Genomic DNA, 18440 nt, shown 5'->3' on the forward strand with positions numbered 1-18440 from the left:
TCTGACTTCCAAACTCAAGCTTTCAAGTACACGGGCACACACACATAGAAAGACACACTAAGTGAATAATGTAATTTTAAATACACACACACACACACATACAAAACAAAGAGACTGGGAATATAGGTTAAGTAGAATGCTTGTCTTGCATGCATGAAGTTGTGGGTTTCATACACGGCACTGACTAAACTGGGTGTCCATACACCTGTAATCCCAGCATTTTGGAACAGGTAAGGCAGTGGAAGGCCAGCCTTGGATGCAAAGTACAGTCTCACCAAAACTCCAGGATGAACAAAATAATTTTGTCTCTGTCTTTCTGTCTGTCTGTCTAGATCAAGCACATGGGCTTCCCCCACTGAACAACTACCCATACCCATCCGTTCCCAACATTTCAAACAAACATCGGATTGTTCTCTGGAGTTATGCCTGGCTCAGCACTGTGTTGTTTACTGAGCCTGCCTCCCCAGGTTTCTAGCTCAGGAATCTAGTGATAGGAAATTCAAGAGAGTCAGAAATCCACTGTTCTGATGGAGTATGGGAAAAGAAAGAATCTGGTCCTGGAACAAAGCACAATGTGTGGGTATGTTTGGGGGAAAATATGAAATGGAGTCATCTTGAGTTTAAAGTCAGGTGGCAACTGGCCCCAAGGTGAAGAGAGCACCAGTCACCATTTCTGGGGCAAGGCCTGTGACTGGTGACATTCAGCGCAGTCTCTAGGCCACGGTATCACAGTGCAGTACTCCCCACATTCTCTCCCAAGGTTTTCTGTCCTTTTGCACCATGGACCTCAGCTGTGTCCCCCTATGGGTGTGGGAGCTTGCTGCATGTGTGCCAGGACAAGGGGGAATGCCACTGGAGCTCGAAGGGTGAAGCCATAAAGGGAGAAGACTCCTAAAAGCAGGCTCAGCTCTTCTTGATTAGCTGGTCTTCCAGAGAGAAAATAAGAGCTGAGAAAAACTAAAGAGAAGAAAGAAAGATTACAGGAGCTAAAAATACTAGGAAGAAAGCTAGGCTGAGTATCAGAGAAGGACAGATGTGTTTCCAAATAGAAGCATGGGCTTGCATATGTCAAGGAGCTCAGCTCAAACATGTGGGGAGCAAGGAGACCAAGCTCAGCAGAATACCATAAAAACGGTCCGTAGAGCAGGATGCACAGGATCAAGGCGATAGGGACACCCTCCTCTCTTAACCTCAAGCACTCCTACCCAAGCACTAACCAGGCCTAACTCAGATTCCTATTGGTCAAACCATGTGTGCTCAGTCAGGGTGGTACTGCCATGAAATTGATCTCACCGCCCAGATCAAATGATGATAGCAAAGACCAAAACCCTCACTGCGGGTTCAGGAACCTGGGCCAAATAGTATTTGGAGCCTAATAGTTAAGGAGTCTAACAATCTCTGAGGGAATACCCTCTGAGGAGCCTAACCACTTTCCTTACTGTGGCCACAGTTGCCTCTTTCCCATGCCATCTAGCAAAGAACTTTCCAAAGATGCAGTGTTCCAGAAAATTCCACAGGCAGGTGAATCACAAGCTAATGACCAGTCTATGCTGTGGAGCTGGGGGCAGAGATCAGCGGCCAAGCACTTACCTAGCTATCGGAGGGAGGGAAGGAGGGAGGGAGGGAGGGAGGGAGGGAGGGAGGGAGGGAGGGAGAGGAGGCGAGAAGAGGGAGGGAGGGAGAGAGAGAGAGAGACGAGGTGAGATGAAGGATGCATTAATAGCCAAGCTGCGTCAGAAACCCCTTTTCTACCTGAGAGAGCCCATTGTTTGGCTTTATAAGCCAGCCTGATTCATATGAAACCCTGAGACGAGGATCATACCAAAGGTTGGATCATGCCACCTAAGACTATGGGCAGCAGTGACTAGTCACAATGGAACATTAATAAAAGCATTATCTACTTTCTTTTTAAGCATTTAAGAAATATTTATTGTGTGTCAGCAGGTGTATGGAGGTCAGAGGCCAGCTTGCAGATGTGGGTTTTCTCTTTCCACTGGAGGTCAAACTCAGGTCACCAGGCACAGTGGCAAGCACTCTTGCCTGCTGAGTCATCTCAGGAGCCCTACTATCTGCTTTGAAATTGACTTTATTATTATTGCTGTTGTCATGTGTGTGTATGTATGTATGTATGTATGGGATATAAGTATGTTGTGTGTGCTGTGGCACACATGTAGGGATCTGAGGACAGCATTGTGGAGTTGGTTCTCTCTTTCCACTTTTATGTGGGTTCTGGCAATTGAACTCAAGGCAGCAGGATTGCACCGTCAGGCGGGCAGCAGGTCTGCAACATCAGGGAAGCAGGTCCGCACAGCCGAGCGGGCAGCAGGATTGCACCTTCAGCTGTGCAGCAAGCATCTATTCATTGAACCAACTTTCTGACCCTCATTATCTACTTTCTCTTTAACGTGATTTATTTAAAGCTGAGTGTAGTGTCACATGACTTTAATCCCAGCACTTGTGAGGCAGAGGCAGGGAGATTTCTGTGAGTTTGAGGCCAGCCTGGTCTACATAGTGAGTTCTAGGACAGTCAAGGCTACATGGTGAGACCTTGTCTCAAAAAAAAATAGATTTATTTATATTTATGTATGCATGTGTTTCTATGAATGCATGCCATGTGTGTGGTGTCCATGGAGGATGCAGGAAAGCATTAGATTCCACAGAGTTATAGGTGTTTGTGAGCTTCTGAGAACTGAACTTGAGTTCCCTGGGAGAGCAGGAAGTACTCTTTACTGCTGAGCTATGGCTGAGCCCTCTTGCTGGCTACTATCTGTAGATATATCATATCTCTCAATTCAATATGTATCACCGGAAGACAAAGTGCCATGCTTCTTCCTTCAGAACCCTAGTGCAAGGTTATCACATATTCGGCTATGTGGGCAATGGTTCCAGGAACTCCCTCTGCATTGCTTGTTCTCATGGTGAACCTTTTGGAGATGCTGTTACTATTCCTGTCTCATGGAGAACATTCCAGTTCAGAGATATGCATTCGTTTGTCTGCTGAGTGATGGATTGGAAGTACCAACTTAGATCAGAACAATTTCTGAGCCTAGAGAAACTCTTGTGACTAGACAGGACTAGACCTGAGCTCAGGGACAGTGGCTGGATGGACCAGCCAGAGAAAAGGCAGAGTCACTGTGAGTGGCCCAGAGCAAGGACTATGTAGATTGTGGCTAGGTCTACTGGCCATAGGGCCTGGGGCATTGTTTTTGAGCAACTTGTGACTCAGTTTCTTCATGTGTAAAGTAAGGGTGGTAGCAGCACCCATATCCACGTGGCTGTGGGTAGCATTTCATGACACGAGCCTGAACAGCAGCTGGCCTTCATGAAGTAGTCAATAAATACTAATTTTACTGATGCAGAAGAAATAGCACAAGTGAAGTTACTAAGGGTTGGGTTAAGAATGAGGTGTACCTTTAGGGTACGGTCAACTGAAAGTGAGCCATGCTGAGTCAAAGTGGACGAGTGCCGGGCTGGAGCAATGGCCACACACTTGAGAACGCCTGAGTTTGGTTCCCAGCACCTGCATCCACATGGTGGCTCACAGCTGCCTGTAAGGGCTCTGGCATCTTCCTCTGGCCTTCATGGCCACTTACACACACACAAATAGTAAAATAAATCTTTAAAAATAATATAAAAAATGAAGAGGGGGGCTGGGGATAGGGGTCAGTGATATAGAGTGTCTCTAGCATGTTTGATAGAGTGTGTTTCTAGCATGTTTAAGGCCCAAGGTTCAAATGGCCGGCATTGGGGAGGAGGGAGTTGTTTTGAGACACTCATGTGAATGGCTATGTGCCAGAAGGCTCCCAGTGCTTCTCAGAAGCCAAGCTGTGTCTCTCCATCACTGAATGGCAAAACTAATACAGTAAACATGGTGGACAACCTCGGAAGTGAGAAAACTAAACTTGTGATGGGGAAGAGTGCTAGGCATGGTGGCAAATGGCTGAGGCAGGAGGATCACGAGTTGCAGATCCCAGTCTAGGTAGCATTACACAAGGAGACTTGGGGCAGGGGAGGGGAGTTGGGGAAGGGAAGGAAAACAGAATGATTCTCACAATGGCTTCCTGTCGCTGACTAGTCTCTACCAAGCAGAACTGAACGCAGATGGTAACAGTCTGGAGACCTACAAGCGTGGTGCCATCTCTCTAGGATTCACGGGTTTGGAAGGATGTTTGCTTGTCTGGTTTTAGATATTTGCAAACCCTTCCCAAAGACAAACCTTTTCCAATGGCCTGCTCTAAAACTGACCCACCTCTTGGGAGGTGAAGCCAGAGCTTGCTGCTGAATAGGTCTCATTGTCTTCCCAAGTGTCTGTGGGTCCAGATGCCACGGGACTGGGGGTGGCTCTACCACAGGGCAGCCTGTGTTGCGGTCGGCCTGCCAGCTTTGATTCTCTCCAGGGACAACAGCTGAAATTTCAAACAGGCAACACATGGCGATTCCAGGAGTCCCTGCCAGACTCGTCCTTGTTTTTCCATAGTGTCACCTCCCTCCCGCTCTGGAAGGAGCCTTCTTTGGCGTTCTCTGTATGAGAAAAAAAATCATAACCACCAACAGGACCAGCACCTGAGAAGGGGTGAGTGAGGCATTGCCCAAGAGTTCCCAGGAAGAGGCGGTCTTTGTTCTCATTTCCAGGACTTTACAGTGCTAACAGCTCTAATTACTGCATTGGCCATGTGATGTCAAATAAAACCACAGAAACCATGTCATCTCCTTGGGTGAGAGACATAGGGAGAGGTGCTCAGGGCTGCAGGGATGTGTTCTTTCATTTCTGGTCCCTAGCCTTGGCGGCTATTTTGATCTTTTAAAGTACCCTCTTCTATGTGCACGGAGAAGGGCACTTGTGCGCACAGAAGGATGTATCTCCACATTTGCACCCACATAATATGGTCTGCATGCTTGGTGGTTTTTTACACAAAGCATGCTCCCTAAGAACATCAGGATTTTCTCCCAAGCCTTTACGGGAAAATGAAGACTCCAGAAGTTTCGGAGCTTTTTCTAACATCATTTGATCATAAAATCTAATTATGTAATACCTGCCCACACCCACATCACAAACCAAAGTGACATCACAAATACTGCAGTGAATGGCTCAAAACTGGCTGTGTGCCAGCCAGAATCTAGACAGTGATTTGCCTCAGATAAGACAGGTGACTAGACTAGAAATATAAAAGCAACAACAACAACACACACACGATGGGGGGATACACATTTCTTCCCCCTACTAATGCAGCTAAAACACAATTTAAGGCAACTGACATATGGCAAGGTAATTATTACTTTTAAAAAGATTTATTATGTGTGTGAACCTAATATGTGCACCACATATATGCAGGAGCCCAACGAAGCCAGAAACAGGCACTGGGTACCCTGGAACTGGAGTTGCAGGTGGCTATGAACCTCCATGTAGGTGATAGGAAACCTGGTCCTCTGCAAGAGCAGTCAGCTCTCGGCTGCTGCTGAGCTCTCTATTCCCTAAATTGGTAACTCAAATCTATCCATTGTTCTCTTGCTCTTAGCCAGTCCCAGGGAGTATGTTTTGGTCTTTATGGATCCCAGAGTGCATTTCCCTATCGGGTGGCTTTACCAGGCTCTTGCTATCAAGTTAGAAGGTGTATTCATGGTCCAGCAGGATTTACTTGCTGTCATTTGTGTTTGAATGTGCATGAGTTGTGACCACAGCCTATGCAGAAATCTTGTAGGACTTGCTTTTCTTTTCTGCTTGCTATGGATTATCTTTCCAGTAGGCAAACTGTCTTATGCTCTTACCGAGCTCTTCCTGACTCCAGCTTCCTGCCCTGGCATGCTGTTCTTTAAGAACCAAAATATCATCATGACCTTTTAAAATTCACATCTTTCCCTTACTTGGTATAAAAGAGTCTAGATGAGCAGGAGGCACAAACAACATGACTGCTAAGACCAGGGGTAAAGGAACAGCATGCGAAATGATGTTAGTTTCTAACACACTTTCTAGTTTCTGTGTGGGAACCTCTCTTTTTTTTTTTTATATAGATTTTTTAATCTTGTACCTGGAGGGACAGCCGTGGGTGCTGGGAACCGAACTCTTATATTTTTGGTTGTGAGCCTAGCCTTTAACGGCTGAGCCATCCCTCCAGGCCTGGGAACTTCTCTTTAACAACAAAAATCACTTCCTCTTTATTTTTCTAGCACCCAATTAATGTGAGACAAGAGTCCAGCATCCCTACCTATGGACAACCCATGCCATTAAATACCAAGCTTCAGGACTGCTACGTGGCTTTGCCGACATCCATGTGGGCCCCAGCACCAGGTGCCACCTCTTGTTGGGAAGTGGTAAGGAGCCATAGATTGCCTATTTGTTCTCTCTGATCAAAGTTGTGCTCAGACGACAACGGAAGGGTAAATGCCACAGTATGCCTTCTCAACTCAGAGAAGCAAAATCCTCCAAGGGACTGAAGCCATGAAAGGCACATGCTACCTTTAAACGTTTTTGTTTCCAAAAGGAAGTAGCGCCGGGCGGTGGTGGCGCACGCCTTTAATCCCAGCACTCGGGAGGCAGAGGCAGGCGGATCTCTGTGAGTTCGAGACCACCCTGGTCTACAAGAGCTAGTTCCAGGACAGGCTCCAAAACCACATAGAAAAACCTGTCTCGAAAAACCAAAAAAACAAAACAAAACAAAACAAAAAAACCCAAAAGGAAGTAGCCCATATGATCCAGCCTCTCAGAATGCCTCTGTTGCAGCCTCCTCAAAATTCCGCATTCAGAACAACTTCAAAGCTGCTAGCTGAGACGGTCCAGCCTCACAGACTGTCCAGCCAGGACTTCAGATAAGCTCTACACTCTTTCATCACACAGAGACTAAACAAAAAAATGATACAACCAGCTCTCCCAGGACTTGACCATTATCCCAATTTTCTCAGGGTCCCCTAAATATGCTGTTGCCCCCAGATAGCAGGAAGCAGTCTAGAGAACAAAACGCCCACATTCCCAAAAGGTGGGGTAAGTGGGTTTTGGTCATTTGGCATTTGTTATCATTTTGAGTGGTGGAGGTCACAAGTTGTTATTGGCAATGGTCAGGAAAAATGCTGAACAAAGGAGATTAATTAGATTCAAGTATCTCTTTCTCTCTCTTTTGGTTTTTCAAGACAGGGTTTCTCTGTGTAGCTTTGGAGCCTGTCCTGGAACTAGCTCTTGTAGACCAGGCTAGCCTCAAACTCACAGAGATCCACCTGCCTCTGCCTCCCGAGTGCTGGGATTAAAGGCGTGCGCCACCACCACCCGGCTGTTAGAAAACTTTTAACTCACCAAGATAGGATAATATTTCCTCTAAATTGTTAAATACAGATAGACTGGATATTGTAAATGTAATTCTTACCTGATAATTGTTATTACATATAGCTTTACTGGGTTAGAGTTAAAGCCGTTCCTTTTTATTTAAAGGGGATTGCTGAGGAATATTTGTTTACACTGTGATGTCTCTTTGCCAAGGCACTGAATAGCCAATAGCTAGGCAGGAAGAGGTTAGGGAAGTCTTCTGGAACATAGAGGACTCTGGAAGGAGAAAGGTAGAGACATGAGGAGACACAGAGAATGGGATTCGCAAGATGGAAGAGAGGTAATGCCATGTGATGGGACGTAGATGAACATAAATGGGTTAAATCATAATAGCTAGTTAGGAACAAGCCTAAGTTATAGGCTAAGCATTCATAATTTTAAAAAGTCTGTGTCATTATTTGGGAGTTGACTGGCAGGATAAAAAAAAAAAAGACTTGTTACAGGCACAGAGAGACACAGAACAAGAAAGGCCAGTAGGCCAGCTACTGGGCACTCCAGAGCAGAGGACCAGCAGGCCGTACCAGAGAGGTAACCAGTGGCCAGTGGTGATGAGATGGGTTGGGGAAGGAAAAGCTCGAGGCAGAGATTTTACCATACAGATTTATATATCCAGGCGATGAAAATCCTGACTCATGTATCCACACCTAAGGTACCAATAGCCTGTGAAATTGCATTCAGAGAACTTGTCTCGCCAGAGGCCTAACCTGATGAATCCAGTTCTGTTGTTTCATGGTGGCCGGCAGAGCTCAGAGTATGTTCAAATCCCAACTCTGACAAACCATTGTCTTGATTTTATCCTATAAACTGACACTGGCCCTTCTCTCACAGGGTTCCATGAAGACTAAATGAATTAATAGATGCAAAGGCCTTTTGAACAGTTTGGCAAAAAATAACTAGGAGCCCGCTTAGTGTGCAATAGATGTCAGTTGTGGTTATGAGCTTCTTAAGCTCTGCGGCTTTGGGCAAACCAGTTCTCATTTCCCCACCTTTCAGTCTGTCTCAGTGGACTTCACGGGGTTCTAGAGACGACAAACAGTGCCTTATGCGAAATTATTTGATAACTAGACTGTGCTAGGAGCATGCTGGTTGTTGCCGCAGTGAAGATTCTGAGACACAAATCCCTGATTATTCTGAGCTCCCAAGTTTGAACTTCGACGTCTCTACTTTCTTCTTGGCATTGAGTAAAGAAAGTTCAAAGGAAAAAAAGTAACAGTCAGCCAAGATCTTGAGGATAGATACGCCAAATATGCAGCTGCTCCCCAAGTGTTGTCCAGGGGCAGTGGGACGACAGCCTGGAAGGTTGCTTCCTGAAACCCAAGAGGGACAGCAGGTGGAGGACATGCCAACCAAACATGGCATCAGGCTCTGCACCATGCTGTGGTGGAGTCCACGCTGTGAGATCCTTCTAAAACCCCCAGAGGTACACACTGGAGCTAGGTAAAGCCATTAAACAAAGGCTCCAAGAAGCTCTGCACAGTCAGCTGCCACCAGGAGTGCAGAGAGGAACCTGGAGCTCAGTGGGGAGCATGGCTGCTGTCCCTGATGAATGAATGGCCCAAGCTAAGATGAAAACTAACGGGAACTCATAGGATTGAAGTGTCCTCTGCAGTGGGTCTGAAAAATAAACTGTACCCTTCACCCAATCTCAAGGTGTAGTAACTACCCTCCCTGGGAAAAGAGACGAAGTCCCCAGGCTTTATTATTATTTGGAGATAGACTCTCTCTACATAGACCTGTTCTAGAACTCACTATGTATAACAGGCTGGCCTTATACTCAAGAAATCCACCTGCTTTTGTCTCCCAAGCACAAGAATTAAAGTTGTAAGCTACCATGCCCAGCTGGGTTTTTGGGGTGGTGGTGTGGGGGGTGAGGATATGGGGTAGGGCAAGGCAGCTATGGGGGATTGAACCTAGAGCCTTGATTGCTGGCACTCTATCACTAGGCTGAATACTGAGCACATTTACTTTTTTTGAGACAGGGTTGCATTGAATTGCATAGGCTAGCCTTGAATGCACTCTGTAGTCCAGGCTGGCCTGGAAGTTGTGGTCATCTTGCTTTAGGCTCCTGTCACACACTGCTATGCAAGGATAAAGCCCACAGACTCTAGCCAACTCTGATGACTGGAAACGCCCACAACTTGGACTCTTAACAGAAGCAGAAGTTCATAGGGAGTCTCTGAATAACAGTGCTCAGAACACTGGCTTGTATAAAGTAGCAGACTCTAGACTTCAGCCAACCACAGCAATGACCACATGTAACACATACTTGATAAAATTGTATTTTTTTACAGTCATTTGTACAATTTGTTACAAAACCATAGAAGACTACAACTTGCTTTAAATCATTTTTGGTCTGCAAATATGTAAAATCTGTGTGCAATTATCATGTATTTACAGGGTCTTGTTAGTCATTTTCAATGATTATTTCAACAATATCACACTCTCAACATAAGACATGGCTTAAGATAAATATATTAGTAAATAAATATTCTGAGAACATATTTCCATAAATGAAATGTGTTGCTATACATATACAGAATATACATAAGTTGTTTTCTAGCTTTAAAAACAGTTTTTCAAATGGTAATGTTGAAAAGAGCCCTTAGATCATTTTATCACAAAGCCTTTACAGCAAAGTCTTTACAAAAATCTTAAGTGCTATGGAAGAAATTTTTTTTTAAAAAAGTGTCTCGTTAGACCAACAATACAAAAAGTTTATGGAAGGAACAGAAAAAGGCTGATCAGTTTAAAAGATGATACTTTCAACTAATTCTTTTATAGACCACATTTAAAAAACATTAGTCCTGGTGAACTTTGAGATCAGAAGACACAGGGGCAGGCTTGAACCACAGGACTAAAGATGGAATCTAGTAAAATGACCTGGGCCTGGAGGAGAGAGGAACTGTTAGCCATAGGAGCTGTGAAGAGGTATCTCACGGATCAGAATGCCCAACCTTTCCTTTTCATCTGACTCTAGAATGCTACAGTTGACATGGCTGTTTTACACCCAGGGGTGGTATCAAGTTTATACTAGCTATCACACACACTTAGATGGCACAAAGGTTCCCAGGGGAAAGTGAGGTGCTCCTTGTCCATGATTATGCAATTACCACACACTACTGATCTATTTCTGCCTCCCCCTCCTTGAAAGAGGGTACTTGGAACTTCAAATACACAATTTCTTTTTATTGAAATGGTGACATGAGACAGTTGACAGGTGATTTTGTTCTGGTTTGATGAGGGAACACAAAGATGGTGATTACTTCTAAATCTTCCTTTTGTTTCTACTACCCCCAAACTACAACAACTTCAAGTGTTTGTCCCCCACCACTGCCACTCTTTCAGAGGATAGCTGGACCTGTTCATCTGACTTCTTTCAGTGGCATTCAAATTCTCTATTCTTTTCTGTCTTAAGACTATTGAGAAGTGGTTTTCTAGCCAGGACAAAGACAAGTCTTTCTGGGGTTTGTTTCAGCCAAGGGAGAGATATGCACATGCAGACACTAAAAATGGAAAAAAAAAAAAAGTACAACCTGAAAAAACAAACATTTCGACAGTAAGAAGCTGCAGCTTTGCAGTTCATGTTAAAAGCTGTGCCCCATTCCCACTGCAAAGTAATGCAAGCTCTTGTTCTTAGCAGCTGCAACTCCTGGCCCCAGAAATAAAGGCAACCCCGATCACATGTCAACAGCTTAGGCCCTTCTCACACCCTCACCAACAGGTGCACTGAGCACAGCCTGGAGGAGGAGCCTTCAAGCAACAGACCCCCAGAGTTGGGCGGAAGAACAGATTTTATGAAAGCCACTTCCTAAAGGGTGAATGGCTGGATCACCTGATGTGGGGACTTCTTTCTGTCAGATCCTGGCTAGAAATAAGTCAATGTCCTCATCTAAAGACGGGGTTCTAAAGAACAAAGCATTCCAATGGTCTCAAACTGTGTAGTCTGGCCCCTGGATTGACTTCCTGGGAGTCTGACTGGAAGAGGGGTCATTTCTATCTCTGGTAACATAGGGTAGTCCCTGTTTCCCCAGGTTTCAAGGTTCCCATTCTGTAACTGAGCTTTCAGATCCACTAGGCCAAACTCTTTCCGATGGCAAAAGATATCGGCTAAATGAATGAATAAAAGTGACCAGAAAAGCTACTGACACAGGGCCAACCCGATTAGTTTCTTCTAAGGAAAAGAAAAACATTTTTAAGAAAAAGGACTATATTGGACAAAAAGGATTACAATCCCTGAAGTAGTTTTCAATAAATTCTCTCCCTTTTAAAAACAAAACATCTTAAAAACAACAAGAACGATACAAACAACCAAAAAAAAAATGGTTTGGGTTTAAAAAACTCCCTTCCCCTTAAAAAAGAAGAGGCCGGGAAAAAAACATACAAAAGGCTACCCTTTGGGTCTGAACTATCTGATAGTCTGTCTCGTGGAGAATCAGTACAGAATAGTGCATCAGGCAGACAGGCTAGCAGACCTCTGCTGGTGGGGTGAGCCATTGCAGTTACCAGGCAGAGGCCCAAAGAGCCCTGAGGCCTTTTTCTGGGGTTGGAAAATTGATTCAAATGAAGTTTAGTGCACGCCTCCATGGGTCAAGTATATATTGACTAGAAAGGCAACCAAAGGGGGCAGTAGCTGGGGGGTGTGGCTGCCCCTAGACCCATGGGCACAGGTGTGTCCCAGCATGCCTTTTTTCAAGGGGCGGTGTACTGCTGCTGGGTGAGAGGAGCACTTGTTTCTCCAGTCCCATAGGACACCAAGGCCACAAAGCAACATTCCTCCTGGGTGTCTGTCCTGCACACCCCATTCAAATCACCTCTGCAATTGATGGCACAAAGTCCAGAACAATTTTACAGAACTTGAGAGCTGGACAGTAAGGGGGAGAGTTTCTCTTCCTTGCCACAGTGGTCAGAACGCAGGAGAGGGCCTAGTGACAGGACTGGTCAGTCTGGGATTCTGCTCGGACAAAGGTGATGACCCAAAGGAACAGAAGACAATGGGCACAATGCTCCCCAATAACCTGGGGCATAGGCGACAATGGTTTGACACCTCTCCTTTCCCTCCTGTTCCTAGCAGTTCCATGGTTGCCTACAAGGTTTGGGCAGGAGAGGTAGAGCTTCCCAGAAGCCCTGAAGTCCAGATTTGCCTCAAAAAAGGGAAAAAGGAGAGGCAGCTTTGCATTGTTCCTCGGAGTTTGTACCCCTATCAACTAGCTTTTTACTTCAAGTTTCTGGTTCATTTTCAATAAGGCAGGTGTAACCCTGAGCTTTTCAAAGGCCTGAGGTCCCACCAAGGAGACAACAGTATCGACACATGATGTGGTTCATTTAATGCAGCAGTGATCTTTTTTCATCAAAAGTTGGTGGTTAGGGTTCTTTAAAATATATATTTAAATAACTTTTTACATTTATATATAACATCTTAGAAAAAAAAAGAGAACTCAATCCCACACACCTCAGAACCCCAAACACACATTACAAAACAGAATAACACATTATTAAAAGAGACAAAGGACTCAAGAGATTTTGTCTGTTGGTTTGTTAATGGGAAGGGGATGCCACAGGAGGCTCACATTTTGGGTTGAGAAGGGCTCTCTTTATTACCACTTTTGTGTTTGTCAAAACTAATATATATATATATATTAATATACTAATATATATATTATGTACTAATATATATATTAGTTTTGAAGGAAGCCAGACTTAGAAGTCTCCGTACAGTTTCCGATTTTTACAAAAGAGTTCCTTCTGAGCTCAAGCTCCCGTACCGATGCCTGGGCCAGATCCTGGTCCTGGGAGAGAGAGGGAGAAGAGCCAAGGTTGTGGAGAGCTGGCACGGCAGGCTTTGGGCAGTATGTACCAAGTAAGGTGGGCTCTTGGAAGTGACAGTTCACAATGGTGGGTGGACTATGTGAGTGACAGGGGGAGGGACAGCAATGGCTTCTTTCCTGAGGGGCTCAAGTCTACACAGTTGTCTCTGGGGACAGGTCTTCCTTTTTTAGCTATACAGTCTTCTGGAAGTACTAAGATGTCATGGAATCATAATGTAGAAAACTGAATTCCTAGTGGCACTGAAGAAGCAGGGAAGACAGATCACACAGATCTTCCCACAAGGACTTAGGGAAGAGCAGAGGGAGCAAGAGAGACACTGATAAGGAAAGGAAGGCCACTGAGCTGAGATCTAGAGAGGGCTAGAGATGTAAATGAACCTGACATGCTGCAGGGATCAAAGGGAGAAGCTCCACTTAGAAGACATCTTATGTGCACGCCTTTAATCCCAGCACTTGGGAGGCAGAGGCAGGGAGATCTTCTGAATTCAAGGCCACTCTGGTCTACAGAGTTGAGTTCTAGGACATTCAGGGCTACACAGAAAACCCTGTTTCAAAAAACCAAAAACCAAACCCAAACCAAATCAAACCAAAAACCAACCAAACAACCTCCCTCCCTGTCAAATGACATCTTATAAAGGGAATGAGTCATTACAGTGTTTCTAGTGTAAGGATGGTGACTTAGGTCACCCAAATGGGACAGTAGGCAAGTACGGCGAGGTCTGTCGGGAGGACTTTGCTAAGAAGCACAGGGATGGACTAAGGGGACCATAGGAGATGCAGAACAGTTGATGAAATTGCGATTCCTATTGGGTGTGAAGTATCTGAAGGGAAGAGATGCCAACATCATGGGATTTGAGGATGGGTGGAGTTAAGAAGCAACGTTTGAAAACTATCAGGTACAGAAGCCAAGTCACAGAAGAAGCCAAACAGAAAAGGCCTGAGAAGAGAACCCCTATACAAATACCTACTATCATCTGCTCTCACCTGAAGCCTCAGCAGCCAGGGCATGGGACTCCTGAGTGTCCTGGGGAGCACTGGAGAGGCTAGCCCTGGAAGCATCCGCCTCCTCTGGAGAGCAGCCAGGCTGCAGTGGCACCTCAGCTTGGTAGCATGGAGCCTGTTCCTCTTCCCGAGTTGTCCCTAGACTCCAGTGGAGTCTGGGGACGTCCAAGCCCAGCATCCCACCCCAGGGGCTGTGGCTATGCATCCCTTGACAGTCTTGAGGCAAGCCCAAGTCACAGTCTACATCCTCTGGAATAATGGGGATACGCTGGCTCAGATCCCGGGCTCCTGCATAGCAGCTGGGTGGGGGTTCCTCAGTGAGTGTGTATTGCACACTCACCGAATAGTCTTCAGTGTAGCAGCCATTGCCCCTGCCAGCACTGTGGGCCACCTGCTTCTCTTCATAGAAGCAGCAGGGCAGGCCCTCATATTTTACCCCATCTGTCCTGGGAAAATGGTCTGAGTGAAGGCCATACAGGCCTTGGGAGCTCCCTGGTTGTGGCTCCCCACTTGTAGGGTTGCAGTCTTCAAGGAGCCGGGGACCCAGGAATAAGGTGCTGCCACCAGAAGCTGCTCCTGTCCCAGGGCCCAGGGAAGAGGGCTGGGGATCAAAGCAGCAAGCACATGATGGTCCTTCTGGACCCCCTTTCCAGGTCCTCCTGAGGTCCAGGGCAGCCCCAGGAGAAACCTCGAGCCCCACTTCTGAGGTAGAGCTGTTGGGCCCTCTGGGTTCCAGCGAGGAGTTGCTGCTGTAGTTCATCTCCAGGCTGCAGGTGGACAGCTGGTCCCCTGAGGGAGAGGCAGGGCCTAGCCAAGGCTCACCCCGCCCAGCACCTTGACTGTGTGCTGCTGGGAGCTCCTCTGGTGGTGGGGAGCCCTCAAGATGTACAGCAGGCCCCCGGCTGCGGTAGATGAAGGGGTCATAGTCACTGCTGAGGGAGCTGCGGAAGGTGGAACAGCTCCCATACACACCTTGGTTGCTGACTTCTGTGCAGTCCACCACGGAGTCACTGGAAGAGCAGCGGCACTGACCAGAGCTGTTACTGCTGCTATCACTGCCAGGACAGTCTGCCAGATAGCCACTGCACACAGAACGGTGCCCATGGTAGCAGCTGAAGCTGGAAGAGCTGCCACTCTCCACGTGGGTGGGAGGGGCCATGTGCACCACAGTGGGGAAGAGCAGGCTACTGCCACCATTTGGTGGGAAGGCACGGGATGGACCCCTGGGTGCAAGGCTGGGAATAGGCTGGCCCTCCTGCTCTGGATAGCTGAGACCCTGGAAGTAGTAGTGTTGGTACATGGTCTCATACTGGGAGAAGCAAGCTGCCTTGGAGAAGCTGCGGCCACTGAACTTGGGCCTGCGGAAGGGATGGGCTGGTGAGTAGGCCCGGTGTTCCAGGCTGCAGCGGTGAGGGGCCAGAGTGTGGTCCAGGTGCAGGGATGGGTAGCCACGGATATAGGTAGGGGTCTGTGGAGAATAGAGGTTCTGCTCCCCATGCCGGTCCATGGTCAGCAGTGTGACAGGATTGCCATGGGAGTCCATACTTGTCCTGGTAGGGTAGGCTGGGATGGCGTTGGTCCTATGCACACGGCCTGGGTAATGTACTGGCAGGGTCACTCTTGGCTGACGACCACGTGTAAGGTTGCTGGTCTCAACACAAACAGCACCCGGATTTCCCTTTTGTTCTGGAAGAGGAGGAAACAAGGTAATGGGTCAGAGCCTGAAGCATCAAGTAAAGCCAAGTGCCAGGGAGTCTATGCTTGACCCTGCCACATTGTAAGCTGTCTTCAAGTTCAGCTGAGCTGACGGAGGCTGACTTGTCTCTTTTCCTATCTCCCCACACAGAGTACAGAGAGCAAAACACAAAGATAGTGTCTCCCACCCTGCCCTGTAATGATGACGGGGTAGAACAACAAATACTGTTACTGCATATTCATCATCCCTTGTGTCCCTGGAAACAACCCTGTAGTCTAGGCCTGGGCAGTCAACATTACTGCCATCTGTTAAAGAGACAGGGCTTTTGGCCTAGGGAGGCCAGGCCAGGATGCTAGGGTCTGTTGTTTTCTACTTTCCTCAGACATGTACCCCAGCCTGGCCTCAAACTTGCTATGTAGCTAAAGATGACCTTGAACTCCTGCGTCTACTTCTCAAGTGCTAGGTATACCATGTGTATACCATATACCCAGCCAGTGTCCTATTTAATTGGAAACTCAAACTTGAACGCAAGATGATTTTCTTGGGTGGTGTTGTGTGTGTGTGTGTGTGTGTGTGTGTGTGTGAAGTCTGTGATTTTGCACAATCTAGGCAACAGTCTCTTACTGAGCCTCGTCACCTGCCCCTAAAAGTGATCCTTAATGCCAAGCTCTGCTTAGAATTGTGCAGCCAAGTTTCAAAACCTAATGCTTACACACCTACAGATCCAGAAGACCATGCCGTGTTGGTTCAGTTTGTTCATGAATCTACAGCATGCATTAAGCACTTATCATACTTTGAAGGGACAGTGTCCTCCAAGATCTGTAACAATTACCTATGATGTTGTGCCGACAGTGGGGGCAAGTGTGGTGCTGCAGCAGCCATGGATCCACACACTTCCTGTGGAACCGATGGGTACAGGGGATGACCCGAAGTTCCTGCAAAGGGAAAGAGGGGGACATAGCATGAAGAATGGACTGAAGGGAGGGACTTATGCCTTCAGTCTCACACATGTGCCTCCTCCAATGTATCCTATGGGGGACAGAATGTGCTGGTGCCATCCTGCTAAAAGATGAATCTTAAGTGTTCCTAGATGAGCAGTACCAGGAAGGAGAGGGCCTAGTGGGACCTTGTTTCCCTCTGCTTCTCTTTTGTGTCCTTCTGGTAAGCAATGTTGAAGAGTTACTTATTTTTTTATTTCTTTAGGGTTTTTTTTTTTTTTTTTTTTTTTTTGTAGACAGGATTTCTCTGTGTAGCCCTGCTGTCCTGAAACTCAAGAGACCTACCTGTCTGCCTGTGCCTTTTGAGTGCTGGGATTAAAGGCGTGTGCCACCACTACCTGGTTTATTTATTTTTAAGCTAGATGACTCTCTCTCTCTCTCTCTCTCTCTCTCTCTCTCTCCCTCCCTCCCTCCCTCCCTCCCTCCCTCCCTCCCTCCCTCCCTCCCTCTATTATGTATACAGTGTTCTGCCTGCATGTATACCTGAACACCAGAAGAGGGCACCAGATCTCATTAAAGATGGTTGTGAGCCACTATGTGGTTGCTAGGAACTGAACCCAGGACCTCTGGAAGAGAAGCCAGTGCTCTTAACTTCTGAGCCATCTCTCCAACCCCAGATGGTAAATTTTATTAGAGATGAAGAGGGAACTTTCAGGATAGGAAAGCAGTGTATCTCAGAAGTTGCTCAGGAGAATGGAGCAGAAAAGGGAGTTCATGTTGCTAGAGTTAGGCTGGCACAGAGGTCAGATACATGGAGAAAGAACAAAGAAAAAGAATAAGAAAAGGTACATTTTTCTGAGTAATTCAGAAACAGGCAGACGTATAAAGCAGCACAGTTGCATTCTGCACAAGACTGCGTTAATTTTTACTTTTAGTTTTTTGAATGCGTGCTTACATGTTTGTACTGAGTGTATGTATGTGAATGTAGTTGCCTGAGGGGGTACTAGTCCCCTGGAGCTGGAGCTGCAGGTAGGTATGAATCACTCAACACGGGTTTTAGGAACAGAACTCAGATCCTCTCCGAGAGAAGCATGTGCTCCTAACCACTGTAGTATCTCCAGTCCGATCCATCACATGTTTTCGTCATGATATGCTGCCTCCTTGTTTGCAGTCAAACTGTCCAAAAACTATGTGCTCAAACAAACCTTTGCTCTTTATATGTTTATTATGCGGGTATTTGTTATAGGAATGTAAAGTTAAAACACTGTACTCTCTCCCCTAATTCCAACTAAGGGCCAGTTTCATTCCTTCAAGTAGGGCCCATAGGGAGAAGGAAACTGAAACTGTCCAATCTACGTGGCCCAATCATAGTCTTCAGGGTTAAAGGACAAGGAAGGCAAGGAAGTGGGTTCCTTTCGAGGAGCTGGAGGGCACACCTAAGTTCAAAGCCTCAGGCTAGAGAGTATGGGGTTTGCAGGGAGAGTTACAAACACCCTAGGTCATCTATGTTGATGTAGAGCAGTGGTTCTCAGTCTTCGGGTTGCGACACACCAAACCATCTGAAAACACAGATATTTACATCACAATTCATAACAGTAACAAAATTACAGTTATGAAAGAGCAACGAAAATAATTTTATGGGCCGGAGAGATGGCTCAGTGGTTAAG

The 18440-nt window shown here is 46.4% G+C and overlaps 1 protein-coding gene across 3 annotated transcripts in view; it reads right to left on the reverse strand.

Moving 5' to 3' along the window:
• Window positions 1-18440, reverse strand: part of LOC142833096 (kremen protein 1) — a 247605-nt gene that overhangs the window by 83421 nt on the left and 145744 nt on the right. For 2 of the 3 annotated variants that reach the window (XM_075944245.1, XM_075944244.1), the window contains exons 7-8: window positions 16668-16770; window positions 14122-15825 (exon numbers count right to left, since the gene is read on the reverse strand). In XM_075944245.1, coding sequence (XP_075800360.1) covers window positions 14122-15825; window positions 16668-16770 — 1807 coding nt within the window. Of the gene's footprint in view, window positions 1-9582; window positions 13099-14121; window positions 15826-16667; window positions 16771-18440 lie in introns of those variants that run through there. The other variant, XM_075944246.1, reaches the window with a different exon arrangement.

Source organism: Microtus pennsylvanicus, chromosome 12 (genome assembly GCF_037038515.1).
Source record: "Microtus pennsylvanicus isolate mMicPen1 chromosome 12, mMicPen1.hap1, whole genome shotgun sequence".
Taxonomy (NCBI): Eukaryota; Metazoa; Chordata; class Mammalia; order Rodentia; family Cricetidae; genus Microtus; species Microtus pennsylvanicus.